At 72.9% G+C, this 26,202-nt stretch overlaps 3 protein-coding genes across 3 annotated transcripts; 1 reads left to right on the forward strand and 2 right to left on the reverse strand.

Moving 5' to 3' along the window:
* The first annotated feature begins 2,212 nt into the window (after window positions 1-2,212).
* SMPD1 (sphingomyelin phosphodiesterase 1) lies at window positions 2,213-5,913 on the forward strand. The gene is made up of 6 exons (XM_074571653.1): window positions 2,213-2,472; window positions 3,032-3,795; window positions 4,606-4,777; window positions 4,886-4,962; window positions 5,203-5,348; window positions 5,435-5,913. Exons 1-6 carry the CDS (start codon window positions 2,251-2,253, stop codon window positions 5,842-5,844), a joined length of 1,791 nt encoding a protein of 596 aa, XP_074427754.1. The 5' UTR covers window positions 2,213-2,250; the 3' UTR covers window positions 5,845-5,913.
* Window positions 5,914-5,977: 64 nt separating this feature from the next.
* Window positions 5,978-14,490, reverse strand: APBB1 (amyloid beta precursor protein binding family B member 1). Its single transcript, XM_074571654.1, has 14 exons — window positions 14,447-14,490; window positions 13,564-14,294; window positions 10,972-11,144; window positions 10,185-10,241; window positions 10,020-10,105; window positions 9,569-9,605; window positions 9,170-9,298; window positions 8,967-9,094; window positions 8,069-8,183; window positions 7,781-7,865; window positions 7,281-7,364; window positions 7,071-7,186; window positions 6,679-6,855; window positions 5,978-6,593 (listed from the first exon to the last, which is right to left on the reverse strand). Exons 2-14 carry the CDS (start codon window positions 14,168-14,170, stop codon window positions 6,426-6,428), a joined length of 1,962 nt encoding a protein of 653 aa, XP_074427755.1. The 5' UTR covers window positions 14,171-14,294; window positions 14,447-14,490; the 3' UTR covers window positions 5,978-6,425.
* Window positions 14,491-16,423: 1,933 nt separating this feature from the next.
* HPX (hemopexin) lies at window positions 16,424-25,632 on the reverse strand. The gene is made up of 10 exons (XM_074571657.1): window positions 25,543-25,632; window positions 24,607-24,677; window positions 24,400-24,480; window positions 23,626-23,768; window positions 22,999-23,152; window positions 21,498-21,710; window positions 21,283-21,393; window positions 18,329-18,456; window positions 17,591-17,735; window positions 16,424-16,753 (listed from the first exon to the last, which is right to left on the reverse strand). The coding sequence occupies exons 1-10, from the start codon at window positions 25,602-25,604 to the stop codon at window positions 16,527-16,529; spliced, it is 1,335 nt and encodes a 444-aa protein (XP_074427758.1). The 5' UTR covers window positions 25,605-25,632; the 3' UTR covers window positions 16,424-16,526.
* Window positions 25,633-26,202: the final 570 nt, after the last annotated feature.

Genomic DNA, 26,202 nt, shown 5'->3' on the forward strand with positions numbered 1-26,202 from the left:
ACCGGTTCTGGGCAACTGGCTCTGGGTAACCGGCTCTGGGGGACCAGCTATTGGTGACCGGCTCTGGGCGACCGGCTCTGGGTGACCAGCTCTGGGCAACCGGTTCTGGGCAACTGGCTCTGGGCAACCGGCTCTGGGCAGCTGGCTCTGGGTGACCAGCTATCGGTGACCAGCTCTGGGCAACTGGCTCTGGGCAGCTGGCTCTGGGTGACCAGCTCTGGGTGACCAGCTCTGGGCAACTGGCTCTGGGCGACTGGCTCTGGGTGACCAGCTCTGGGCAACCGGTTCTGGGCAACCAGCTCTGGGCAACCAGCTCTGGGTGACCAGCTATTGGTGACCAGCTCTGGGCAACCAGCTCTGGGTGACCAGCTCTGGGCAACCAGCTATTGGTGACTGGCTCTGGGCAACTGGCTCTGGGCGACCAGCTATTGGTGACTGGCTCTGGGCGACCAGGTCTGGGCAACTGGCTCCGGGCAACCATCTCCATCTGTCGGTGCTGGGGGGGATTGGGCTGGGGGAGCTCGGTGCCGGGCCCCTGTGGTCGCGCCTCAGCCACGCGCTGTCGCGTCGGGGAGAGGCCTGGGCAGGACCAACGGTGGCCGGTGGCCGTCGCTCAGAGACCGCGGTGCTGCTGGTAAAACCAGAGACGCCCATAAACGCCTGTGTCCGTCTCGGTGTGTGTTACAGTCGGACCCCGCATTGGGGGGGGTGGGGAACGTGGCTGCGAAAGCACCTGGAAAATGCCGGGGGGGGCGGGATTCAGAGGGTGCCACCACACACGGTGCAGTGAGATGCCCAAACCCGGGTGCTGACACGTGCCATGATCCGGGAGCAGGGCAGGGGAAAAAAAAACAGGGAATGCAGCAGCCGGGCAAGCAACAGGTTTGGCGTCACTGTGATAACCACCCACTGCCCCCCCCCGCCCCGGCCTTTCCTTACAGCGAGCCCCCTGGGCAGCAACTGGCCAAACAACCCTGCCCACTTGCCTTGGGGATCAATTGTATTCCCCAAAATAATAGAACTCGGCAGGGCCCCCGCTTTAAACCGTTCTGGATCCAGGCGGGCCGGAGAGCTGGGGAGGGGGAGAGAAACTGGATGGAATTGGACAAGGGCAAGTGCAGGGTGCGGGGGCTGGGGAGGAATGACCCCCTGCACCAGTCCAGGTTGGGGGCTGACCTGCTGGAGAGCAGCTCTGTGGAAAGAGACCTGGGAGTCCTGGTGGGCAACAGGATGACCATGAGCCAGCCATGGGCACTTGTGGCCAAGGAGGCCAATGGCATCCTGGGGGGCACCAAGAAGAGTGTGGCCAGCAGGTGGAGGGAGGTCATCCTCCCCCTCTGCTCGGCCCTGGGGAGGCTGCGTCTGGAGCACTGGGTCCAGTTCTGGGCTCCCCAGTTCCAGAAGGACAGGGAACTGCTGGAGAGGGGACAGCAAAGGGCTACCAGGGTGATGAGGGCACTGGAACAGCTCTCTGATGAAGAAAGGCTGAGGGATTTGGGTCTCTTCGGTCTGGAAAAAAGATGACCGAGGGGGGATCTTATCAACACTTATAAATACTGAAAGGGTGGGTGTCAGGAGGATGGGGCCAGGCTCTTTTCAGTGGTGCCCAGCAACAGGACAAGAGGTAACGGGCACAAACTTGAGCATAGGAAGTTCCAGCTAAACATGAGGAGGAACTTCTTTCCTGTGAGGGTGGCAGAGCCCTGGCACAGGCTGCCCAGAGAGGTGGTGGAGTCTCCGTCTCTGGAGACATTCCAAACCCACCTGGACGCGTTCCTGTGCCACCTGCTCTGGGTGACCCTGCTCTGGCAGGGGGTGGGACTGGAGGGTCCCCAGAGGTCCCTTCCAACCCGACCATCCCGGGATCCTGCGCAATTCCGTGCTGAAGGCCCCGCGTTCCAGCCAAGCCCCTCGGCCCCCGCCCCCACCCCGTTCCTGCAGCCCCGGGCTCGGGCCGTTGCTCTCGGCTGGAGGCGTTTGTCCGCGGCCTCGGCGGGGGCGGCGGCTGCTCCCGCCCACGAAGGACCCCCGGGGCGGGGGGGTGTCCGCGGCCGGGGCTCGGCCCGGCGGGGCGGGGGGGGGGGGGGGGGTGGGCACCGGGCGGCCCCTCCTGTCCCCGCAGCCCGCCCCCCCCGCGCGGCCCCGCGCCCCGCCCCCGGCGCGCGCTCCCGGCCCCGCCCACGCAGCGCCACGCCCACTCCCGGCACCGCCCCTCAGCCCCCGGCCCCGCCCCCGGCGCGTCCTTCGGCCATGGCGGCGCGGGCGCAGGGCCCCGGCCCGGCCCCGCCGCTGGCGCTGGCCCTGGCGCTGGCGGTGTCGCTGTCGCTGTCGCTGTCGGTGTCGTCGTCGGGGCCGCCGCCTGCCGAGGTCGGGGCCGAGGCGCTGCTGGCGGCGGCCCCGCGCTGGGGGTGGCGGAACGTGTCGTGCCCGGCGTGTCGGCTGCTCTTCGGGGCGCTGGACCTGGCGCTGCAGGTGGGGACGGGGGACACCGGGAAGGGACCGGGACGGGGGACACAGGGAGGGGACCGGGAGAGCGGGGCCGGGCCGGGGTCAGGGCAGGACAGGGCCGGTGACAGGGCCGCGCCGGGGCCGGGTTGTGGTGGGGCCGAGTGGGGTCAGGACGGGGACGGGACGGGGACGGGGACAGGGACGGGGACAGTGTCGTGTCGGGGCAGGGCCGGGGCCGGAGGCGGGAGCTGGGCCGGGACCTCGTGACGGGGCCGGGACGGGCTGGGGCACGTCGTGGCTTGTGACAGGCACGGGACCGGCTGGGGACGGGGACAGGGATGGGACGGGGACCGGCCGGGCGGGAACGGGGCCCCCAAAAGGGGACCTGGGCTGTGCCCGGTGGGGGGGGGCGGGCGGGTGGGTGCGTGTCCCCCCCAGCCGCGGGGCTCCCAGCCGAGGGGTCGGGGCGGCCACGGTGGCCGGTGGGCGAGGGGCGGCGATGGGTCGGGGCGGCGATGCCAATGGGGGTCGGAGCGTCGTCGGCCGTCCCCGTCCCGCGTCAGCCGCCGTCCCCGTCCCGCAGCTGGAGCCCAACGTGGCGCGCGTGGGGCGCCTGGCGTCGCGGCTGTGCCAGGAGCTGCGCCTGGCGCGGCCGCCCGTGTGCCGGCAGGCCGTGCAGCTCTTCCAGCGCGACGTGGTGTCGGCCTGGGCGCGTTCGGTGCTGCGGCCCGGCGAGGCCTGCGGGCTGCTGCTGGGCCGGGGCTGCGGCCGCTGGGACATCTTCGGTGCCTGGAACGTCTCCCTGCCCGCCACCCCCAAGCCGCCGGTGCGGCCCCCGCAACCCCCCGCGCCCGGCGCCCCCACCGCCCGCATCCTCTTCCTCACCGACCTGCACTGGGACCGCCGCTACGTGCCGGGCAGTCCGGCCGCCTGCCCCGACCCGCTCTGCTGCCGCGGCGATGCCGGACACGGCCCCGGCGGTGCCGGCTTCTGGGGGGAGTACGGCAAATGCGACCTGCCGCTGCACACCATCGAGGATCTGCTGGCCCAGTTGCCAGACCCGGCCACCTTTGCCGCCGTGTACTGGACCGGCGACATCCCGGCGCACGACGTCTGGCAGCAGAGCCGGCAGGACCAGCTGCTGGCCCTGCGCACCGTCACCGGGCTGCTGCGCCGACACCTGGGCCACCTGCCCGTCTACCCGGCTGTGGGCAACCACGAGGCCACCCCGGTCAACGCCTTCCCCCCGCCATACGTGCGGGGCAACCAGTCCTCCGCGTGGCTCTACGATGCCATGGCTCAGGCCTGGCAGGGCTGGCTGCCCCCCCCGGCACTGCAGACCCTCCGGTGGGGGGGGCTGCGGGGGGGCTCAGGCTGGGGGTTCCTGGCTAGCAGGGGCATGAGGCTGGGGGCTTGGGGCTAGCAGGGGTGAGGGGGCTCAGGGATGGGGGGGGCCCAGGGATGGGAGGGCACAGAATAGTCTCCATACGGGGGGGGGGGGAGGGGGGCAAGGGGAGAGCCCTGGGCTAATGGGGGCTCAGAGCTGGGGGGGGCTTTAGGCTGGGAGGGGGGGGTCAGGATGGGGGGGACTTTGGGCCAGAGAGGGCTTAGAGCTGGGAGGGCATACTTGGTCTCCATACCTGGGGGGGGGGGGGGCCAGGCAATGGGGGCTTTGGGCTGGGGGCTCTGGGCTAGCAGGGCTCACGGGGGCTCAGGGCTGGGGGGGGGGGGGGTCACAGTGGTCTCCATACTGGGGGGGAGGGGGGGGCGGGGCTGGGCAAGTGGGGGCTCAGGGGGGGCTTCAGGCTGGGGGCGGGGGGGGAGTGGGTCTTGGCTGGCAGGGACAAGATGGGGGGGCTCAGGGAAATTTGGGCTAGCAGGGATTGGCGGGGAGGGGGGCGCGCTCAGAGTGGTTTCCATACTGGGGGGGACAAGGCGGGGGGGGGGCGCTCAGGGCTGGGAGGGTGCAGGTGTGTGGTGGGTTACCAGGGGTGGGGGTGGGGGGGCAGGGCTGGTGGTTGGTGCTTTGGAGGGGGGGTTGACAGGGGGCTTCAGGCTGGGGGGTGCCAAGGCAGGCAGAGGGCTGGATTTGGGGGGGGGGGGGGGAAGGTGTCGGGGCAGCGCTCACCCCCTCCTTGTCGTGTCCCCCCCCCCCAGGGCCGGCGGGTTCTACACGGTGGGGGTCTGGCCGGGGCTGCGCCTCGTCTCCCTCAACATGAACTTCTGCTCCCAGGCCAACTTCTGGCTGCTCATCAACGCCACCGACCCCGCGGGGCAGCTCCAGTGGCTCGTGGGGGTCCTGGCCGACGCCGAGAGGGCGGGGGACAAGGTGAGGGCTCGTGGGGGGCTGGGGGGGGGGGGGGAGCAGACGGCCACAGCGGGGTGACACAGGGCAGGGGTCCCGGGCACCCCCTCCAGCCTTCCCCTGCCTCCGTAGGTGCACATCATCGGGCACATCCCCCCCGCGCACTGTCTGCGCAGCTGGAGCTGGAACTACTACCGCATCGTCAGCAGGTCAGACCCCCAACGGACCCCCAACGGCCCCCCCCGGCACTGCCTGGGCCTGGGCGGGGGGCGGACACCCGGTGTGGGGAGCCCAGAGCTGCTGCCGCCGGCAGGGCCGGGGTGGGACGCGGGGTGTTGTCTGAGCCCGGGCCGGGGGTGGCACCGGGGGGGGGGGGGACGGCGCCGGGCGCCAGCAGCGGGTCGGGGTGCCGCCGAGTGCCGTCAACCCTCGCCCCGGTCCCGGCGCAGGTTTGAGGGCACCATCGCGGGGCAGTTCTTCGGCCACACGCACGTGGACGAGTTCGAGATGTTCTACGACGAGGAGACGCTGTCGCGCCCCGTCTCCGTCGCCTTCGTGGCCCCCAGCGTCACCACCTACATCAACCTCAACCCCGGTGCGGCCCAAACCCCCCCCCCCCCCCCAACCCCCCCCACTCCGGCTCCGGTGCCGCCGCTGACCCCCCGCCTTGCCGCGCCGCAGGGTACCGCGTCTACGAGGTGGACGGCGCCTACCCCGGCAGCTCCCACGCCGTGCTGGACCACGAGACCTTCATCCTCAACCTGACGGAGGCCAACGCACCGGGGGCCGCGCCGCGCTGGCGGAGCCTCTACCGGGCGCGGGAGGCCTACGGGTTACCCACCGCCTTCCCCGCCGACTGGGACCGGCTCATCCGCCGCTTCCAGGACGACGAGCCCCTCTTCCAGCGGTTCTGGTTCCACCTGCACAAGGGTCACCCCCCGCGGCAGCCCTGCCTGGCGCCCTGCAAGGCCGCCCTGCTCTGCGCCCTGCGCACCGGCCGCTCCGCCGACCCCCAGCTCTGCCGGCCCCTGCGGCCCGCGCTGCCCTTCCCGCAGATCCAGGAGCTCTGGCGGCAGCGACGGCTCTGCTGAAGCCGGCGGCAGCGGGAATGACACCGGGACCCGCACCCCACACACAATAAAAGGCGCGATGGACCCCCACGGCTCCCGCCGAGACCCCGCTCCCTCCTCATCCTCGCCGCGGCAGGGAGGGGGCCAGGCCGGGCTGGTGGAATGGGTTTATTAATTACTTAGTACGACACAAGATCTTCGTTACAGCAGGAGCGGCGGCTCCGGAGCCGGGGCCCCGGCGAGCCCCACGCCACAGGTTAGACCGCATGCATCGGGGCAGGGCGGGCCCCGCGCCCCCCCTCCCGCGCCATCGTCCCCCTGGGGGTGGTGGTGGTGGGGGGGAGGTGGCAGTGGGGGGCTCGCGCCAGCGTGGGGGGCAGGACCCCCGCCCCGGCGCCCTGGGGCAGGATTCCCTGCCCTGCTGCCATGGGGCAGGGCGCTCGGCGTGCAGCCCCCCCCGGGGCGGGCACGCAGCCCCCGGCACGCGGGGACACACACGACGCCCCTGGGCGCGGACTCACCCCCGCCATCGCCCGGCGCTGCCGGCCCATCCCAGGGGCGGCGGGTGGGGAGGGGACCCGGGTGGCTCCCCCCGTCCCGGCTCACGGCGTCTGGGCCCCGAGGCGCCTGGGCTTGAGGGTGCCCAGGAGGGTCTGGACGCCCCGGCGTACCGAGGAGCCCACCCGACGGGCCACCGAGTCGGCCGGCGGGGCCGGCAGGCAGGAGCTGGAGGCCTGGGGCCGGGCGTCCAGGCACTTCTGGTAGCGCAGCTGGGGAGAGCGGGGTGAGGGGCGGCGCGGAGGGGGACGTGGGGCAGGGTGGGGTGGGGGGGACAAGGGGGGGACACTCACTCACCATGCAGGCGGCCTGCAGCGCCTCGCTCAGCCCCGCCGCGTTGGGCTCGCACCAGACCATGTGGCAGCGGAAGGCGCCGGGGGCGCTGGCCATGATGAAGGCGAAGGAGCGAACGTCGCGGCCCACCCCCATGAAGGACAGGAACCGCACGCGGCACTCGCACAGCACGGCCTCCGTCTGCCGGCACGCGGAGGGCGCCGTCACCGCCACGGGTGGCACCGCCATGGCCGGCAGCGCCACGGATGGCACCTCCATGGCCATCACCACCACGGATGGCACCTCCATGGCCATCACCGCCATGGCCGGCAGCGCCACGGATGGCACCGCCACGGATGGCGCCTCCATGGCCGGCACCGGGCCAGGGCCACCGCCACCGCGGGGGCCGGACGCACCTGCTGGTGGGTGATGGTGAGCGTGGCGGGCGCCACGTTGACCACGATGGGGGTCCAGTGCTCCTTAGTGCCGGTGGCCAGCGCCGCCTCCAGCGCCGCGTTGATAACGTCCATGCCTAGGACGGGCCGGGGTGGGGTGGGGAGCTCAGGAGGGGCTGCCCCACAACCCCACACCGTGGGGCAGCCCCCCCCCCCGCGCCCCACACTCACCCACGGGCTTGGCGACGGGGACGCAGCCCAGGTAGCAGACGGGGAACTGCTGCACCACCTCGCTCTTGGGCGCCGGGAACTCCACTGCGGCACGGCGGGGGTCGGCACCGCGCCGCCCCACAGCCAGCGCCCCACACCCATCACCCCACACCCGACCCCCCCCCACCATCTCCCCAACAACCGTCGCCCCACGGCCGGCCCCCCCACAACCATCGCCCCACACCGGGCCCTGCATGCCCATGGCACCCCGGTGCCCCACGGCCAGCCTCCCCCCCCTCCCCGCCAACCATTGCCCCACGGCCAGCCCCACACCACCGTGGCACCCCATACGTCGCCCCACGCCCAGCCCCCCCACAACCATCGCCTGACAACCGTTGCCCAACACCTGGCACCACACCCCCCACGGGACCCCGACCATCACCCCACCGTCCCCACACTGCTGTCCCCCAACTGCCCACCCTGCCCCACAACTGCCCCCCGCCCCCCGGACCCCCCCCTACCCTGGAAGGGGATCTCCACCAGCCTGGCGGGGTCCAGGGAAAGGCCGTTGGCCAGCGCCCGGGCGTTTCGCCGCTCCTCCATGATCTGGGGGGAACACGGGGGCACCGGCCCCCCCAGCTGCCATCACGGCAGGACCCCCGGGGGCCACTGATGCTGGGGAGGGGGCTACTGACACTGGGGAGGGGAAGGGTCCCACCGGGAACAGACCTCGGAGCTGGCTGGGTGTGGGGGGGTGGCTCACCTGGGGTCGGGGGCTCTGGTGGGGGGGCTCGGGGGGGGGGTCTCACCTGGGAGCAGAGCTCGTGCAGGCCGGTGGCGATGTCCTTGGCGGGGCTCTCGCAGCGGAAGACGTGGCACTTGAGCATCTGCGTCAGCTGGTCCCGGGCCACGTAGGCGAAGTCCCTGGTTGGGGGCACAGGGGGGAAAACCACACTCAGGACCCCCCCCAACCCCGCTATCCCAGCCCCCCCTGAGACACCCCCCCGGGTGCCTCGCCGCCGTCCCAGCGAGGGAGCGCTGGGAGCACTGGGCACGCCGGTGCGGGGCTGGGCGGCCGTACCTCTCCCTGCGTCCCGGCGGCGCAGCAGGAGAGAGCCAGAGAGCGCAGTTAAGGGTGGGGGGTCGGGGCACACACCCCCCCCGACCCACCCCCCCTGCCCCCCACAGAGCCCTGCCCCAGCTCCTGAGACCCTCCCCGACCCCACACCGCCGGGGGGCTCAGCCCCAGGACCCCGCACCCCCGAGACCCCCCCTGTGCCCCCAACACCTCGCGTACCCGGGGCCTCCCCCGCGGCCCCCCATGCACCTGCAGCCCCCTGCGCCCCACACACGTGGGACCCCGCAGCCCCACACCCCACATGCGCGCGGGACCCCCACATCCCCACGGACACGGGGTCCGTCCCCCACACGCGCCCACATCCCTGCACCCCCCACCCCGTGCCCCATATGCACAAGACCCCCCCAACGGCCCCCGCACCCCACATGCACGGGACCCCCACGCCCTGCAGGCACCCTCCCTCCCTGCCCCACAGCCGCCCCCCATATGCACAGACCCCACCTGGCCCCCACCCCTCGCAGCCCCTTGGGTTCCCCCCGCAGCCCCCCCGTCCGCCGCGTGGCCCTCCCCGTCCCCCCACCTCCGCAGCCCCCCGCCCCACACGTTACCCCCCCCCTTGTCCCCCCCACCTGCCGCTGTCGCGCCCCACGCCCCAGACGCGGATGGCGGCCACGGGCTGCGCGTGCAGCAGGGCCTGGTCCTGGGGGTCCACCAGCTTCAGCGTCCGGCCCTCCAGCAGCAGCAGCATCGCCCGGCCCTGGGGGGAGCCCCACGTCAGGGCAGGGCCGGGGGGGGGCCGCCGTGGGGCCGCCGGGGGTCGGGGGACACTCACCTCACCGGGGGGGCCGCGGCGGTGCAGGGAGAGCTGGCGGATGCAGTTGTTGACGGCGACGCTGCTGCGGCCGGGGGCCAGCTCCTCCTCGCTCATCTCCACCCAGCCCAGCGAGCGCACGGCGAAGCGCTATGGGGCAGGCGGCGTGTGGGGCAGGGGCCTGGGAGGGGGGTGGGGGGGGCAGCTCTGCCCCCCCCGCGCCCCCCAGCCCCACGGCAGGGCAGACCCAGCCCAGCCCCCCTCCCACCGCAGCACCCCCGGGGTAGGGGTCCCAGCTGCCCCCCCGGCAGTGGGGCAGAGCCCAGGCCCTGTGGGGCAGCCATGGGGTCCCCGCGGTGTGTGTGTGTGGGGGGGGTGTCTCTGGGCTGGGCACCCCCCATCCCGGGACCCCAGACATACCTTGGAGCCCGGGGTGTCCTCCTCGGCCAGGGTCGTGCTGCAGGAGCAAGGGAGGGGGTCACCGCTCCTGCCCCCCAGCACTGGTGGGGGGGGGGGGGTGGGCCTGGACCCCCAGCTCTGCCCCCCAACCCCCAGCATAGGGCCCAGCCCTGGCCCCACACCCCCCCCATCCTGCCCATCCTTCGGGGTACCACCTCCCCACAGGCTCACGCACCCCTCAGCCCCCCAACACCCCCCCCCCCCAGCCCCATAGCCCCCCCCAGCCCCCCCCTTGACTCCCCACAGCCCCTGACGGCACCCCCCCATAGCCCTCCACACCCCACCCTTGAACCCCCCCCACAGCACCCCCATATCCCCTCACAAGCCCATGGCCTCCCACAGCACCCCCCACGCACCCCCCCGAGCCCATGGGCCCCCCACACCCCCATGCACCCCGCAGCCCCCCACGCACCCCACGGCCGGCGAGGCCCGTCCCGGCGAGGGCGGCTCCTGGTCCCGCGCCTCCGGCTCCTCATCCTCCTCCTCGGGCGGGGGGTCCTGGGGAGGGAGCGGGGGGCTGGCAGGGGCCGGGCGCCGTGGGGGGCTGCCCCCCGCCCGCCCCACAGCCCCCTCTCACCTTCCAGAAATCCCCCTCCTCGAAGCCGTCAGCGGGGGCGAAGCCCGTCCAGGCCAGCTGTGGGGAGAGCGGGGCCGACTCAGGGTGTGCGCCGTGGGGCAGCCCCACGGCTCCGCACCCCGGGCGTCCCCACCACCCCACACACCATGGGGCAGCCCCACAGCCCTGCACCCCAGGGGGCATCCACCACCCCACACCACAGGGGGTCCCCACCACCCCACACACCATGGGGCAGCCCCATACCCCAGGGGTCCCCACTGCCCCATGTGCTGGGGGGGCAGCCCCATGGCCCCACACCCCAAAAGGCAGCCCCACGGCCCTCCATCCTGGGCGTCCCCATGGCTCCAAACCCTGGGGGGCAGCCCCACACCCTGGGGTCCCACATGGTCTCACACCCCAAAGGGCAGCCCCACGGCCCTCTATCCCGGGCATCCCCATGGCTCCAAACCCTGGGGGGCAGCCCCACACCTCAGGGGTCCCCACTGCCCTATGTCCCGGGGGGCAGCCCCACGGCCCTATATCCTGGGGGTCCCCATGGCTCCAAACCCTGGGGGGCAGCTCCACAGCCCCACACCCCGGGGGTCCCCACCGCCCCATGTCCCGGGGGGGGGGCAGCCCCACACCCTGGGGGACCCCATGGCCCCACACCCCAATGGGCAGCCCCATAGCCCTACACCCTGGGGGTCCCCATAGTTCCACCCCCCAACGGGCAGCCCCATGGCCCTGCATCATGGGGGTCCCCACCGCCCCACACGCCACGGGGCAGCCCCCCACCCCCCGGACTCACGGGGGTGTCCTGTGCGGGGGGGGTGGCCGGGGAGGGGGGCCCGGCGGGGGGCTGCCACTGCGTGGTGCCGGTGGGGACGTGCCAGTAGTAGGTGCCCGAGGTGTCCTGCACCCGCAGCCACCCCGCCGGCAGGTCCGAGTCCGGCCCCACGGCGCTGCGTGTCCAGAAGGAGTCTGGGGGGGTGGAGGAGGAAGGGGGGGGGGGGGGCACGTCAGGGGCAGCCGCGGCACCCCCCGCCCCCCCCCCCACGGGGACTGGGGCCAGGCAGGGCCTGGGGCACCCTCCGATGTGAGATGGGGGGGGTCCCACATCGCCACCAGGGCATCCCCCCACTTTCTGACACCCGCCAGGGGGCACACACACACACACACACCCCCCCACCCCGCCTGCCACCCCAGGCCCACCATGGGCCCCACGGCAGCCCCAGCCCGTCCTGGTCCCCGTCCCCATGTCCCCATCCCTGTCCCCATGTCCCCTCCGCGCTCACCTGGGCCAGGCTGGACCAGGCGTTTCCCCGGCAACCGCTGACGGCAGCACGGGATGCGGGGCGGGGGGGGGGGGAATGGATGCGGGGATAGGGGGGGATGGGACAGGGATGAGGGGCTCAGGGAGGGACAGGACACAGGGACAGGGGTGCGGGGGGGGGGGGCAGGGATGGGGTGTCTGAGGATGGGGGTTGGGGGGAGACAGGGATGCAGGAGGGGGACAGGGCTGGGGGGGGACACACAGCAGGGACAGGACGCAGGGATGGGGGGACGCAGGGGGGGCAGGGTGTCCGAGGACTTGGGGGGGGGGGCACGCAGGGACGGAGGAACACGGAAGGGGGGGAACAGGACACAGGGATGGGGGAGGGGAGAGCGGGGACAGGGGGTGAAGGGGGTGGGGGTGGGGTGTCCAAGGACCGGGGGGGGGACGGACAGAGACGGGGACACACGGATTGTGGGGATGCAGGAATTGGAGGGGGGGGAGGTGAGCGGGGAGGGGGTGTCCAAGGACAGGGCGGGGGGGGCTCAGGGAGGGACACAGGGATGCAGGTGGGGACTGGGGGGGGGGGGACAGGGATGGGGTGTCCAAGGACAGGGGCGGGTGGCAGGGACGTGGTGGGGGGGGGGGCACAGATAGCCCAGGCCAGGCCAGGCCACCGTGGGGCTGTGGGGGGCAGAGGGGATTGGGGGGACACGGAGGGGACGCACCCAAAGGTGCGGGGGGGGGGCGACAGCACAGTGGGGCCAGCACCATGGGCCACGGTGGGGACGTGCCACCAGCCCAGGGGGCTGGAGGGGGCCGGGGGGCACAGAGCAGGGGTCCATGGAGTCAGCAGGGGCTGGGGGGCAGGAACGGCCCCCAGCAGGGATGGGGGGAGCCCGGGGGGGGGCAGCAGTGGGCACAGGGACAGGGATGGGGGGGGGGAAGGTGTGGAGCTGACAGGGACAGGCAAGGACAGCCGTGGGGCTGCCGTGGGGCAGCTGTGGAGGGGATCAGGGCAGCCGTGGGGCAGGCAGGGACCACTGTGGGGTGGTCAGGAGAAGCTGTGGGGGAATCAGGGGCAGGCGGGGGCCGCAGTGGGGCAGGCGGGGACAGCCATAGGGCAGGCACAGGCTGCCATGGGGCAGAGGTGGCTGTGGGTCAGCGAGAGGTGGCTGTGGGTCAGTGAGAGGTGGCCGTGGGGCCGCCGTGGGACAGGTGTGGAGTGGCCATGGGTTAGCCACGGGTCAGTGAGAGGTGGCCGTGGGACAGGTGTGGGGTGGCCATGGGTCAGTGAGAGGTGGCCGCAGGGCCACCGTGGGACAGGTGTGGGTCAGTGAGAGGTGGCCGTGGGGCCGCCGTGGGACAGGTGTGGGGTGGCCGTGGGACAGGGGTGGGGTGGCCGTGGGGCCGCCGTGGGACAGGTGTGGGGTGGCCGTGGGTTAGCCACGGGTCAGTGAGAGGTGGCCATGGGGCTGCTGTGGGACAGGTGTGGGGTGGCCATGGGTCAGCCATGGGTCAGTGAGAGGTGGCCGTGGGACAGGTGTGGGGTGGCCACGGGTCAGTGAGAGGTGGCCGCGGGACAGGTGTGGGGTGGCCACGGGTCAGTGAGAGGTGGCCGCGGGACAGGTGTGGGGTGGCCACGGGTCAGTGAGAGGTGGCCGCGGGACAGGTGTGGGGTGGCCACGGGTCAGTGAGAGGTGGCTGCGGGACAGGTGTGGGGTGGCCATGGGACAGGTGTGGGGTGGCCACGGGTCAGTGAGAGGTGGCCGTGGGACAGGTGTGGGGTGGCCGCGGGTCAGTGAGGGGTGGCCGTGGGACAGGTGTGGGGTCGCCGTGGGTTAGCCACGGGTCAGTGAGAGGTGGCCATGGGGCTGCTGTGGGACAGGTGTGGGGTGGCCATGGGTCAGCCATGGGTCAGTGAGAGGTAGCCGTGGGACAGGTGTGGGGTGGCCACGGGTCAGTGAGAGGTGGCCATGGGACAGGTGTGGGGTGGCCGCGGGTCAGTGAGAGGTGGCCGTGGGACAGGCACGGGGTGGCCATGGCTCAGCCGCGAGTCAGCGAGAGGTGGCCGCGGGGCCGCCGTGGCCCAGCCGTGGGGCCGGGGTTGGGGGGGGGACGACCCACCTGCGTCGTCGGGGGAGCTGCCGGGGGGGCTGCCCTGGCTGAGCGTGGCCCAGCTGGAGTCCTCGTCGCTGGCGGCGCCGCTGCGGGCCCCGAAGAGGCGGCTGGCGCTGCGGGGGGGCTCCCGCGGGCCCCGCTCCCCGCTGCCCTCCGACTCCCCCGTCGCCGGGTCGCTCTGCACCGGCGTGGAGTCCCCGTCGCCCTCCTCCTCCTCATCCTCCTCCTCTTCGTCCTCCTCCTCCTCGTCCTCCTCCTCCTCCTCGTCGTCTTCCTCCTCCTCCTCCTCCTCCCGCCGGCCGTGCGGCCGCAGCGGCAGCAGCAGCCCGGGCCCCCCCCCGCCGCCTCGGGCGCTGTGCGGGGCGGGGGCGGGCGGCGGCCGCAGCTCGTTGCGGTTCTGGTCGCGCTGGGCCGCGCGGCGCCGTTGGTTCCGCCCTTCCTTCACCCACTTGGCGGTTGCCGGTTCCTCGGCGGGGGCCGGGGGGGGACCCTGCGCCGGGGGAGGGCCCTGCGGCGCCGGGCTCAGCGCCGGGCACCGGTTGTCGTTGGCCAGGTCGCCGTGCTCGCCCAGCGGCCCCGACAGGTCGCCGCGCTCGCCGAGGGACCCCGACATGGCGGGGCCGGGGGGGGTGGGGTGGGGCGAGGCGGCGGGGGGCCCTCGGGGGCCCCCCCTCACCTGCCGCTGGCGGCGGCTCCTACAGCCCCCGGGGCGCCGGGGCCTCCGCGTCCATCGGGGCCTGCGGGGGGAGCGCGGGCAGAAGCGGCGCCGACACGCCGGGACCGCCCCTCACGCCGGGACCGCCCCCCACCCCACGGGACCCCTCCCACACCCGGGGCCTCCCGCCGCCGCCGCCGCCGTCCCCCACCCCGGACGCGGCCCGGCCGGTACCTGCGGCGGCTCCGCGGGCGGGGGGAGGAGGGGAGGGGGGGGGCGGGCACCGCCCCCCGGAGCGGCGACGGGCGGCGGATCGCGGTACGGCCCCGGCGGGCGGAGCAGAGCGGGGCGGGGGCGGGGGCGGGGGGACGGGAGGGCTCGGCCCCACCGTGTCCCCCCCCCCCCGCCCCCCCCCCAGCGGTCGGTGTCGCCCCGCGGCGAGGAGCGACCCCCCCCCCGGCGCCGCGGGCACGGCCCGACCTCTCCCACCCGGGACCCCCCCCCGCCCCGGCTCGTCCCGGGGACCCGGCGCTGGAGCCATCGCCGCGGGGCCGGGGCCGGGGCCGGGGCCGGGGCGGGGAGGGGGGCCGCACGGCGCGGCCGGGCACCGGCCGGTGCGGTACGGTACGGTATGGCATGGTATGGCACGGAAGGGTACGGTATGGTACAGTACGGCACAGCACGGTACAGTCCGGCAGAGTACAGTACGGCACGGTACAGTATGGTACGGTATGGTACGGCATGGTACGGTATGACATGGCATGGCACAGTACGGCATGGCAAGGTACAGCGTGGTATGGTACGGCACGGCACGGTACAGGACGGTATGGTACGGTACGGTACAACATGGCACAGCACAGTACGGTACGGCACGGCATGGTACGGCACAGTATGGGATGGCACAGTAGGGTACAGTGTGGCACGGTACGGTACAGTACGGCACACTATGGTATGGCACAGTACAGTACAGCACGGCACAGCACAGTATGGTACGGCATGGCACGCTACAGTATGGCACGGCACAGTATGGTACGGCACGGCACGGTACAGTATGGCAGGGCACGGTACAATGCAGCACAGTAGGGTATGGCACGGCACGGTATGGTACGGCACGGCATGGTACGGCACAGTATGGTATGGCACAGTAGGGTACAGTGCGGCACGGTACGGTACAGTACGGCACAGTATGGGATGGCACAATACAGTGCAGTACGGTACGGTATGGCACAGCACGGCACAGCACAGTATGGCACAGTATGGTACGGCACAGCACGGTACAGTATGGTACGGTATGGTATGGCATGGTACAGTATGGCAGGGCACGGTACAATGCAGCACAGTAGGGTACGGCATGGCACGGTACGGTACGGCACGGCATGGTACGGCACAGTATGGTATGGCACGGGAGGGTACAGTGCGGCACGGTATGGTACAGTACGGCACAGTATGGGATGGCACAGTACAGTGCAGTACGGTACGGTATGGCACAGCACGGCACAGCACAGTATGGCACAGTATGGTACGGCACAGCACGGTACAGGACGGTACAGTATGGTACGGCATGGTACAGTATGGCAGGGCACGGTACAATGCAGCACAGTAGGGTACGGCATGGCACGGTACGGTACGGCATGGTACGGCACAGTATGGTATGGCACGGGAGGGTACAGTGCGGCACGGCACAGTGCGGCACAGTACGGTGCAGTCCAAGCACAGTATGGGATGGTACGTGTATGGTAGAGTGCGGTACGGTACAGCACGGCACGGCACGGTACAGCATGGCACGGCATGGCACAGTACGGTATGGCACGGGATGGTACGGCATGCCACACAACATAGCACGGCACGGCACGGCACGGCGCGTTACGGAACGGTACGGCCGCGTGGCACCGTCTGCCGCGGCAAGGAACCGGCACAGCGGGGTGTGGGACGGGGCGAGACGCAGCCCTGGGGCCCCGCGCGGCCCAGTTCAGCCCAGCAGGGCCCAGTTCACAGCCCGCCTCAGCCCAGTGCCCCCCCCCAGTACCGCGTCCCCTGCTGACACCCCCACAAAGGCCCGGGGACCTGCCGCCCTCCCCCACCCCCCCCCAGGCCGGGGTGGCACTGGGCTGGGGACGGGGCTGTGCCACCCCCATGGCCCCCGTGTCCCAGCGCCGCCCTCCCCCCCCGCTCCTCCAACCCCCCCCCAGCCCCCCCCAGCCAGACCAGGAATGTTTTTGGTGAATTTTATTGTGCCCCCGCAACGTCCCGGCCGGCGCCAGCAGAGCCCCGGGCGTCACCGGCGTCACCGCTCTGTCCCCGTCCCCGTCCCCGCTCACTGGGGACACCGGAAGAAGCGGGCGGCGATGTTCTGGGGGGGCGCTGGCTGCTGGGCCCCCAGCAGCTGCGTCACCCCGGGGTACTGGTAGAAGTCGGCGCCGCGGAAGAGGAAGACGCCGTCGCGGGTGCACATGGCGCCGTCCACGCCGTCGTGGGGCAGCGACGTCGCCTCGCCCGCGACCCGCGGCGTCTGCGTCAGGTCCACCCGTCGCACGCCGTCCCCTGCCGGTACCCGCGCCGTCGGCCTCCGCACCGCGGTGCCCCCCAGCCCCCCACGGCACCGTCAACCCCCCCCCCACCGCCACCGCCAGCACCGGAGCCCCCCGCCATGGAGCCACCGGTGCCAGGCACCGGACGCGCCGGCACAGACACCCCAACACCGGCGGGAGTGGGGGGGGGGGGGGGGGTCCCACCACAGGAGACCCCGGCACTGGACAATCCCGGCACCGGGGGTCCCGGCACAGGGGAATCCCGGCATCGGGGGGTCCCATCACCGCAGGATCCCGGAACTGGGGGACGGCGGGGGGGGGGGGGGTGGTCCTGGCACAGGGGGGGTCTCGGAACCGCAGGGTCCCGGCACCGGGGGTCTTGGCACAGGGGAATCCTGACACCGGGGGGTCCCATCACTGCAGGGTCTTGGAACTGGCGGGGGCCGGGGGGGGAGGTCCTACTACAGGGGGGGTCCCAGAACCGCGGGGTCCCGGCACACGGGGGGTCCCAGAACCGGGGGGGGTCCCAGCACTGGAGGGTCCCAGAACCGGGGAATCCCGGCACCAGGGGGTCCCATCAGTGGGGGGTCCCGGAACCGGGGAAGGGGGGGGTGTCCTGGCACGGGGGGGGGGGGGGTCCTGGAACCAGGGTGTCCCAGCACTGGGGGGGGTCCCAGTCCAGAGGGTCCCATCACCACCCTGGCACTGGGGGTCCCGGCACTGGGGGGGGATTCCCAGCCCAGGGGGGTCCCAGCCCGAAGGGTCCCGGCACCTGGGGGGGGGGGGGGTTGGATGGGGGGGTTGGAGGGCGGGGGGGGGGGGTGGTGTCCCGTCGCAGCGGGTCACCCACCTGCGATGACGTAGAGGTGCACGGAGCCGGGGCAGGTGAAGGCGGCGTCGGCGCGGGACACCCCCAGTTCCTCCTGCAGCGCCCGCGGGTACCCCAGCACCGGGCGGTGCCCCCGCCCCGAGAGGAACACCCACACCCGGGAGCCCTGGGGGGAGCGAGGGGGGGCGTGGGGCACGGCCGGCGGGGGGGGGGGACACACACACAGCCTGGCATGGGGGGGGGGGGGGGGGGCTGGGGGAATAGGGGGGCTGGGGGGCAGGGCCAGCACGAGGGGGCCAGCCTGGCGTGGGGGGCACGGGGGGCAGGGCTGACACGGGGGGGCTGGCATGGGGGGGGGGGGGGGGGCACGGCATGGGACAGAGGGACGGCATGGTGGGGGGGGGACACGGGGCTCGGGGAAGGGTTTTAGGGGACCCCCGGGAGCTCTGTGGGGTGGATCCCATGGGGGGCAGGGCTGGGGGGGAGGATCGGGGATGGGTTTTGGGGGGGGGGGGGCTGGGGGTGAGGGCAGGGTATGCCCCGGGGGGGGAGTTGGGGGGGGGTGACGTCCCTGAGGCGCCCCGGCCCCCTTGGGGGGGGGGGGGGACACGACATCCCACGGCTCCCCGGGGGCAGGAGGGAGGCGCCGCAGCGGCCCCGACACCGGGGGTCTCGCTGTGGGGCTGGGGAGTGGGGCAGGACCCCCAGGGGCTGGGGGGGGGGGGGGGGGGGGGGCCGGGGGGGGGGCCGAGGCCACACCTGCAGCAGGTAGATGCGTCCGTCCCAGGCGAAGGCGGCGTCCACCCCCCCCTCGACGCCGGGCCAGACGTGGGGCAGGGGCCAGGGGTGGTGCCCGTCCCCCGTCTCCAGCTGGAACGAGAGGTTCCCTGCGGGGGCCTCAGCGCCGCCGCCGCCCCACGGAGCCGCCCCATAGATCCAACCCCACGGAGCTGCCCCACGCATCCACCCCCTGGGCCTGCCCCATGGATCTGCCCCATCAATCCGCCCTGGAGACCTGGCCCGCGGATCTGCCCCACGGATTCAACCCATGGGCCTGCCCCACAGATCCGACCCATCGCTCTTGCCCCATAGCTCCACCCCATAGATCCACGCCACGGGCCTGCCCCACGGACCTGACCCATATACATCCGCCCCATGGATCCGCCGCATATGGACGAGCCAGGTTCCACCCCACAAACCTACCCCCATGGACCTACCCCACAGCCCTGCCCCATAGATCCACCCCACGGACCTGCCCCGTGGATCCACCCCACAGACCTGCCCCATGGATCCACCCCATGAGCCTGCACCGTAGATCTGCCCCACAGGTCCGCCACATGCATCTGCCCCACGGATCTACCCCGCGGGCCCACACCATGGATCTGCCCCATAGATCCACCCCACAGACCCGCCCCACAGACCCACCACATGCATCTGCCCCACGGATTCCCCCTGTGGGCCCACACCATGGATCTGCCCCACGGATCTGCCCCATGGATCCACCCCACAGACCCGCCACATGCATCTGCCCCACGGATCCCCCCTGTGGGCCCGCACCATGGATCTGCCCCACAAATCTGCCCCATGGATCCACCCCACAGATCCACCACATGCATCTGCCCCACGGATCCCCTCCGCGGGCCCACACCATGGATCTGCCCCACAGATCTGCCCCATGGATCCACCCCACAGACCCGCCACATGCATCTGCCCCACGGATCCCCCCCGCGGGCCCGCACCATGGATCTGCCCCATGGATCTGCCCCATGGATCCACCCCACAGACCCACCACATGCATCTGCCCCACGGATTCCCCCTGTGGGCCCACACCATGGATCTGCCCCACAGATCTGCCCCATGGATCCACCCCACAGACCCGCCACATGCATCTGCCCCACGGATTCCCCCCGCGGGCCCGCACCATGGATCTGCCCCACAAATCTGCCCCATGGATCCACCCCACAGACCTGCCACATGCATCTGCCCCACGGATCCCCTCCGCGGGCCCACACCATGGATCTGCCCCACAGATCTGCCCCATGGATCCACCCCACAGACCCGCCACATGCATCTGCCCCACGGATCTACCCCGCGGGCCCACACCATGGATCTGCCCCACGGATCTGCCCCATGGATCCACCCCACAGACCCGCCACATGCATCTGCCCCACGGATTCCCCCTGTGGGCCCACACCATGGATCTGCCCCACAAATCTGCCCCATGGATCCACCCCACAGACCCACCACATGCATCTGCCCCACGGATTCCGGCTGTGGGCCCACACCATGGATCCACCCCACAGACCCGCCACATGCATCTGCCCCACGGATTCCCCCTGTGGGCCCACACCATGGATCTGCCCCACAAATCTGCCCCATGGATCCACCCCACAGACCCGCCACATGCATCTGCCCCACAGATCCCCCCCATGGGCCCACACCATGGATCCGCCCCACGGATCTGCCCCATGGATCCACCCCACAGACCCGCCACATGCATCTGCCCCACGGATTCCCCCTGTGGGCCCACACCATGGATCTGCCCCACGGATCTGCCCCATGGATCCACCCCACAGACCCGCCATATGCATCTGCCCCACAGATCCCCCCCATGGGCCCGCACCATGGATCTGCCCCACAGATCTGCCCCATGGATCCACCCCACAGACCCGCCACATGCATCTGCCCCACAGATCCCCCCCATGGGCCCGCACCATGGATCTGCCCCACAGATCTGCCCCATGGATCCACCCCACAGACCCGCCACATGCATCTGCCCCACGGATTCCCCCTGTGGGCCCACACCATGGATCTGCCCCACAAATCTGCCCCATGGATCCACCCCACAGACCCGCCACATGCATCTGCCCCACAGATCCCCCCCGCGGGCCCACACCATGGATCTGCCCCACAAATCTGCCCCATGGATCCACCCCACAGACCCACCACATGCATCTGCCCCACGGATTCCCCCTGTGGGCCCACACCATGGATCTGCCCCACGGATCTGCCCCATGGATCCACCCCACAGACCCGCCATATGCATCTGCCCCACAGATCCCCCCCATGGGCCCGCACCATGGATCTGCCCCACAGATCTGCCCCATGGATCCACCCCACAGACCCGCCACATGCATCTGCCCCACAGATCCCCCCCATGGGCCCGCACCATGGATCTGCCCCACAGATCTGCCCCATGGATCCACCCCACAGACCCGCCACATGCATCTGCCCCACGGATTCCCCCTGTGGGCCCACACCATGGATCTGCCCCACAAATCTGCCCCATGGATCCACCCCACAGACCCGCCACATGCATCTGCCCCACAGATCCCCCCCATGGGCCCGCACCATGGATCTGCCCCACAAATCTGCCCCATGGATCCACCCCACAGACCCGCCACATGCATCTGCCCCACGGATTCCCGCTGTGGGCCCACCCCATGGATCCACCCCACAGATCTGCCCCATGGATCCACCCCACAGACCCGCCACATGCATCTGCCCCACGGATCCCCTCCGCGGGCCCACACCATGGATCTGCCCCACAGATCTGCCCCATGGATCCACCCCACAGACCCGCCACATGCATCTGCCCCACGGATCCCCCCCATGGGCCCGCACCATGGATCTACCCCGCAGATCCACCCCACACATCTGCCCCATGCCCCTGCCCCACAGCACAGCCCCCCCCCGGCCCCCCATCCCCTCACCGCGGAAGGCGAAGACGCGCCCGGCGTCGTCGGAGAGCAGGGCCCCGAAGGGGGCCTGGCTGCAGCGGTCGCCATCGTCCCCCCAGGACGCGTTGTGCCCGTGGCCGTGTCCTGCCGGCGACGACACCGTGGGGCCGGGCGGGGGGGGGTGGGTTTCCCCCCGCCGCCGTGTGGGGCTCGGGGTCCCCGGGGGGGGTGTCGGGGAGGGCGCTCACCTGGCCCCGCGCAGGGGATGAAGAAGCGCCGCAGGTCGCGGGGGTACCCGGGGGGCACCTCCCCGCTGAGGGGGTGGAACCGCCGAAAGCTCGATCCCCTCAGGCAGAAGAAGCGGCCCAGCCACCGCAGCGCCGCCCCGCAGGGGCCCAGCGCCGGCCAGGCCCGCGCCTTCGTCACCCCCAGCGTCACGTCGAAGGCCAGCACCGTGTCCCCTGGGCGGGCGGCACCGCCGTGGCACCGGCCGCCACCGCTCCCGGTACCTACCCCCGCCCCACGGGCCCCTCCGCGCCCCACGGCAGCCCCCCGCCCACCCACCGCTGCCGCCCCACACCAGCACCTGGCTGCAGCTCCCAGCCCTGCCCCACGGCAGCCCCTCTGCGCCCCACGGCAACCCCTCCCTGCCCCATGGCAGCCCCTCTGCGCCCCACGGCAGCCCCTCCGTGCCCCACAGCAACCCCCTATGTGCCCCACAGCAACCCCTCCATGGCCCATGGCAACCCCCTCTGCGCCCCACAGCAACCCCCTCCGTGCCCCACGGCAGCCCCTCTGCGCCCCACAGCAACCCCTCCCTGCCCCACAGCAACCCCCTCTGCGCCCCACAGCAACCCCTCCCTGCCCCACGGCAACCCCCTCTGCGCCCCACGGCAGCCCCTCCGTGCCCCACAGCAGCTCCTCTGCACCCCACGGCAACCCCCTCCGTGCCCCACAGCAACCCCCTATGCGCCCCACAGCAACCCCTCCATGCCCCATGGCAACCCCCTCCGTGCCCCACAGCAGCCCCTCTGCGCCCCACAGCAACCCCTCCCTGCCCCACGGCAACCCCCTCTGCGCCCCACGGCAACCCCTCCGTGCCCCACGGCAGCCCCTCTGCGCCCCACGGCAGCCCCTCCGTGCCCCACGGCAACCGCCTCTGCGCCCCACAGCAACCCCTCCCTGCCCCACGGCAGCCCCTCTGCGCCCCACGGCAGCCCCTCCGTGCCCCACAGCAGCCCCTCTGCGCCCCACAGCAGCCCCCTGCCCACCAACCCCTGCTGCCCCACAGCACCACACACCTGCAGCTCCCATCCCTGCCCCACGGCAGCCCCTCCGCGCCCCACAGCAGCCCCTCCATGCCCCACGGCAGCCCCTCTGCGCCCAACGGCAGCCCCTCCATGCCCCATGGCAACCCCCTTTGTGCCCCACGGCAGCCCCTCCAGGCCTCACAGCAGCCCCTCCGTGCCCCACAGCAGCCCCCTGCCCACCCACCGATGCTGCCCCACAGCACCACACACCTGCAGCTCCCATCCCTGCCCCACAGCAGCCCCTCTGTGCCCCACAGCAGCCCCCTGCCCACCCACCGATGCTGCCCCACGGCAGCACCTGGCTGCATCTCCCAACCCTGCCCCACAGCAGCCCCTCCAGGCCCCACAGCAGCCCCTCCATGCCCCATGGCAACCCCCTCTGCGCCCCACAGCAGCCCCCCTGTGCCCCACGGCAGCCCCCTGCCCCGTCCCCGCTCACCCTTGAAGAAGAGGACGGTGTCCCCCCCGCACTCCTCGGGGTGACACTCGACGGCGGCGTCCACCCCCCCGGGGACCCCCGGGAACTCGTCCCCCACGCGCCGGGGGAAGCCGGGGAGCAGCTGCCCCCCCGCGTAGGCCCAGACCTGCTCACCCTGCGGGCGCCCCACGGCTCAGCCCCACGGCTCGGACCCACAGCAGTGCCCGGGGGGAGACCCCCCCCCCAGGGCAGGAACACCCCCCCCCCCGCCCCCCACCCCCCAGACCTGCCCCACAGGCTGGGACCCCCGCACCCCTCCCTCCCGGCAGCCCCAAGAACCCGCCCCACAGACCCACCTGGGGGTCTGGGGCAGAGGGGGAGACCCCTGCCCCTGAGCAGCGCCCCCCCCCCCGCCCCCCATGGAGACGTGTGGGGCTGCCCAGCCTGGGACCCCCCCCATCCGCTGCCCCATGCCCACCGCTCCCCCCCCCCCCCAACTGTTGCCCCCCAACCGCTGCCCACTGCCCCCCAACCGCTGCCCCCCACCCTACTGTCTCCCACCCCAATGCCCCCCATCTGCCGCCCCCCGCCCCCCACTGCCTCCCACCCCACCGCCCCCCAACCGCTGCCCCCCAACTGCTGCCGTGCCTGGAAGAGGTAGAGCCCGCGTTGCCCCCCCCGCTGCAGCCGCAGCGCCGCGTCCACGGGCCCCCCCAGCTCGGGCCAGGCCTGGGCCAGGGGGTGTCGCTGGGGCCGGGCCCCCCCCGCGGAGATCTCCCACACCTCCTCGCCTGGGCACGGGCAGGGCGCCGGCAGCTAGCCCCACGGCCTGCCCCACGGCCTGCCCCACGGCCCCCCCGTTGTCCCCCAGGGCCCCTCCCCCACTCCACCTTCACCCAGACCCCCGCCCCCACCCCCCCCCACCACCGCGATCTGCCCCCCACGGACTCCATCTTCCCCCCCCCGCCCCGACCTCCCACTGCCAACCTCATCGCCCCCCGTTTCCCACAGGCCCAGCCCCACAGCACCCATATCCCCCCCGACCCACATACCCCCCCTGCCCCACAGAGCTCTCAGTGACCCCCCCCCCAGCCCCCCATACCGCCCCCACTCTACATACCCCCCCTGTCCCACGTAACCCCCTGCCCCACAGAGCTCTCAGTGACCCCCCTGCCCCACATACCCCCCCGTCCCATAGAACACTCTGCAGCCCCCACCCCACGTGCCCCCCCGCCCCATAGAGCCCTCTGCACCCCCCCCAGCACCGCCCCCCCCCGCCATCTCCCCCAGACCCCATTTTCCTCTCATGACCCCCCCCTGTGCCCCCCAGCCCTGTACCCCCCTGGTGTCCCCCCCAGCCCCACGTCTCCCCACACCCCCCCCAACCCTGTACCCCCCCCCCGTGCCCCCCCGGCCCCCCACCTCTGAAGAAGAGCATGCTGCCGTTCTCGCTCAGCGTGGCGGCGTCGAAGCCCCCCTCGTCGGCGCAGAGCTCAGCCAGGTCTGGGGCGGGGGGGGGGTCAGGATGGCACCGACCCCCAAGACAGACCTCCCCCCCCCCACACATCCCACCCACCGCCCCACGGCGCCTGCGGTGCCCCACACGACCCCCCCCCCCCGGCCTCTCACCGGTGTCATTGCTGGGGAGCTCGGCCCCATGGGGGGGCCCTTCTCCGGCTGCCTCCGGTTTGCTGTGGGTCCTGGGGCCGGGGGGCGGGGGGGGGGGCTCAGGGCGCAGCCCCCCAGGCAGCCACGGACGCGCCCCACATGGGCACAGAGACCCCCCGCCCCATATACTGCCTGACCCACGTACCCCCCCCCCTTCCCCATAGAGCCCTCCGCAGCCCCCCCTGCCCCATGTACCCCCCTGCCCCATGTACCCCCCTGCCCCACAGAGCCCTCTGCAGCCCCCACCCTACGTGTCCCCCCGCCCCATAGAGCTCTCTGCGGTCCCCTGCCCCACATAACCCCCCCCCCCGGCCCACAGAGCCCTCTGCAGCCCCCCAACCCACATACCCCCCCTGCCCCACAGAGCTCTCAGTGACCCCCCGACCCACATACCCCCCACCCCACAGAGCCCTCTGCAACCCCCCTGCCCCCCATCGCCCCCCACCCCATAGAACCCTCTGCAGCCCCCCTGCCCCATGTAACTCCCTGCCCCACAGAGCCCTCTGCAGCCCCCCAACCCACATACCCCCCCTGCCCCACAGAGCTCTCAGTGACCCCCCCGACCCACATACCGTCCCCACCCACATACCCCCCACCCCACAGAGCCCTCTGCAGCCCCCCTGCCCCCCATACCCCCCCACCCCATAGAACCCTCTGCAGCCCCCCTGTCCCCCATACCCCCCACCCCATAAAACCCTCTGCAGCCCCCCTGCCCCACATACCCCCCCTTGCCCCATAGCGCCCTCTACAGCCCCCACCCCACATACCCCCCCTGCCCCAGGTACCCCCCCTGCCCCACAGAGCCCCCTGCAGCCCCCACCCCGCATGCTCCCACGCCCCATAGAGCCCTCTGCAGCCCCCCCCTGCCCCACATAACCCCCCCCCGCCCCGGCTCACAGGGGGTGGGTGCAGCCCAGGGCCAGGGCCCAGGCCAGGCAGATGGCGACCGGGACCCCCATGGTGTGCGGGGGCCCCCGCCGCCCCCGGGGCCTATATGGGGCGGGAGGGGCCGTTGCACAACCTGCCCCATTGCTCAACCCCACCCCCCCCCCCCAAACCCCCCCCAACCTTCGGCCGCGCGGGGGGGGGCGGGGCAGGGGACAGAGACACCCCCCCCCCGCGGTGGGGCTGGTTGGGGGGGGGGGGGGGGGCGAGAGTCCGACATGGCTGGGCCGGGGGGCGGGGGGGGGTCGGACCCGGTGGGACTCGCGGGGGGGTGTCGGACCCCGGGGGGGGGTCTCTGGCGTCGTCCCACCCCCTTCCCAGCAGCCCCCCCCCGGTGCTGGGAAGGGCCGGCCCCCCCCCCCCCCCCCCCCGCCACTGTTTGCTCTGGCCGCCGGCCCCGGAGCGGGGGGGGGGGGGGGGAGGGGGGGCAGGTCCGGGAAGGTGGGGGGGGGGGGGAGTAAAAGGTGTGTGGGGGGGGGCAGGCCCCGGGGTGTGGGGGGGGGGTCACACCGCTTCGTGGGGGGTTCGCATCCTGCAGCTCCTGCCCCACAGCCGGGGGGGGGGGGGGGCTGCACAGACACCCCCGCCTCCCCCCGATACCTGTCCCCCCCC

Source organism: Larus michahellis, chromosome 1 (assembly GCF_964199755.1).
Source record: "Larus michahellis chromosome 1, bLarMic1.1, whole genome shotgun sequence".
NCBI classification, from domain to species: Eukaryota; Metazoa; Chordata; class Aves; order Charadriiformes; family Laridae; genus Larus; species Larus michahellis.

Coding starts and splice junctions, on each gene's coding strand:
- APBB1 (XM_074571654.1), bottom strand. CDS start 14,170: ATGTCGGGGTCCCTCGGCGAGCGCGGCGACCTGTCGGGGCCGCTGGGC. Junction 8,184..8,966: donor GTGGGGCGCGACAGCGGCAG/GTGGGGGGGACA, acceptor GCCCCCAACCAG/GGACTTCGCCTACGTGGCCC. Junction 7,866..8,068: donor TGCACGAGCTCTGCTCCCAG/GTGAGACCCCCC, acceptor TGTTCCCCCCAG/ATCATGGAGGAGCGGCGAAA.
- HPX (XM_074571657.1), bottom strand. CDS start 25,604: ATGGGGGTCCCGGTCGCCATCTGCCTGGCCTGGGCCCTGGCCCTGGGC. Junction 23,769..24,399: donor CAGCATGCTCTTCTTCAGAG/GTGGGGGGCCGG, acceptor GCCCGTGCCCAG/GCGAGGAGGTGTGGGAGATC. Junction 17,736..18,328: donor GACGCATCTACCTGCTGCAG/GTGTGGCCTCGG, acceptor CGCTCCCCCCAG/GGCTCCCGGGTGTGGGTGTT.
- SMPD1 (XM_074571653.1), top strand. CDS start 2,251: ATGGCGGCGCGGGCGCAGGGCCCCGGCCCGGCCCCGCCGCTGGCGCTG. Junction 2,473..3,031: donor CGCTGGACCTGGCGCTGCAG/GTGGGGACGGGG, acceptor CCCGTCCCGCAG/CTGGAGCCCAACGTGGCGCG. Junction 5,349..5,434: donor CTACATCAACCTCAACCCCG/GTGCGGCCCAAA, acceptor GCCGCGCCGCAG/GGTACCGCGTCTACGAGGTG.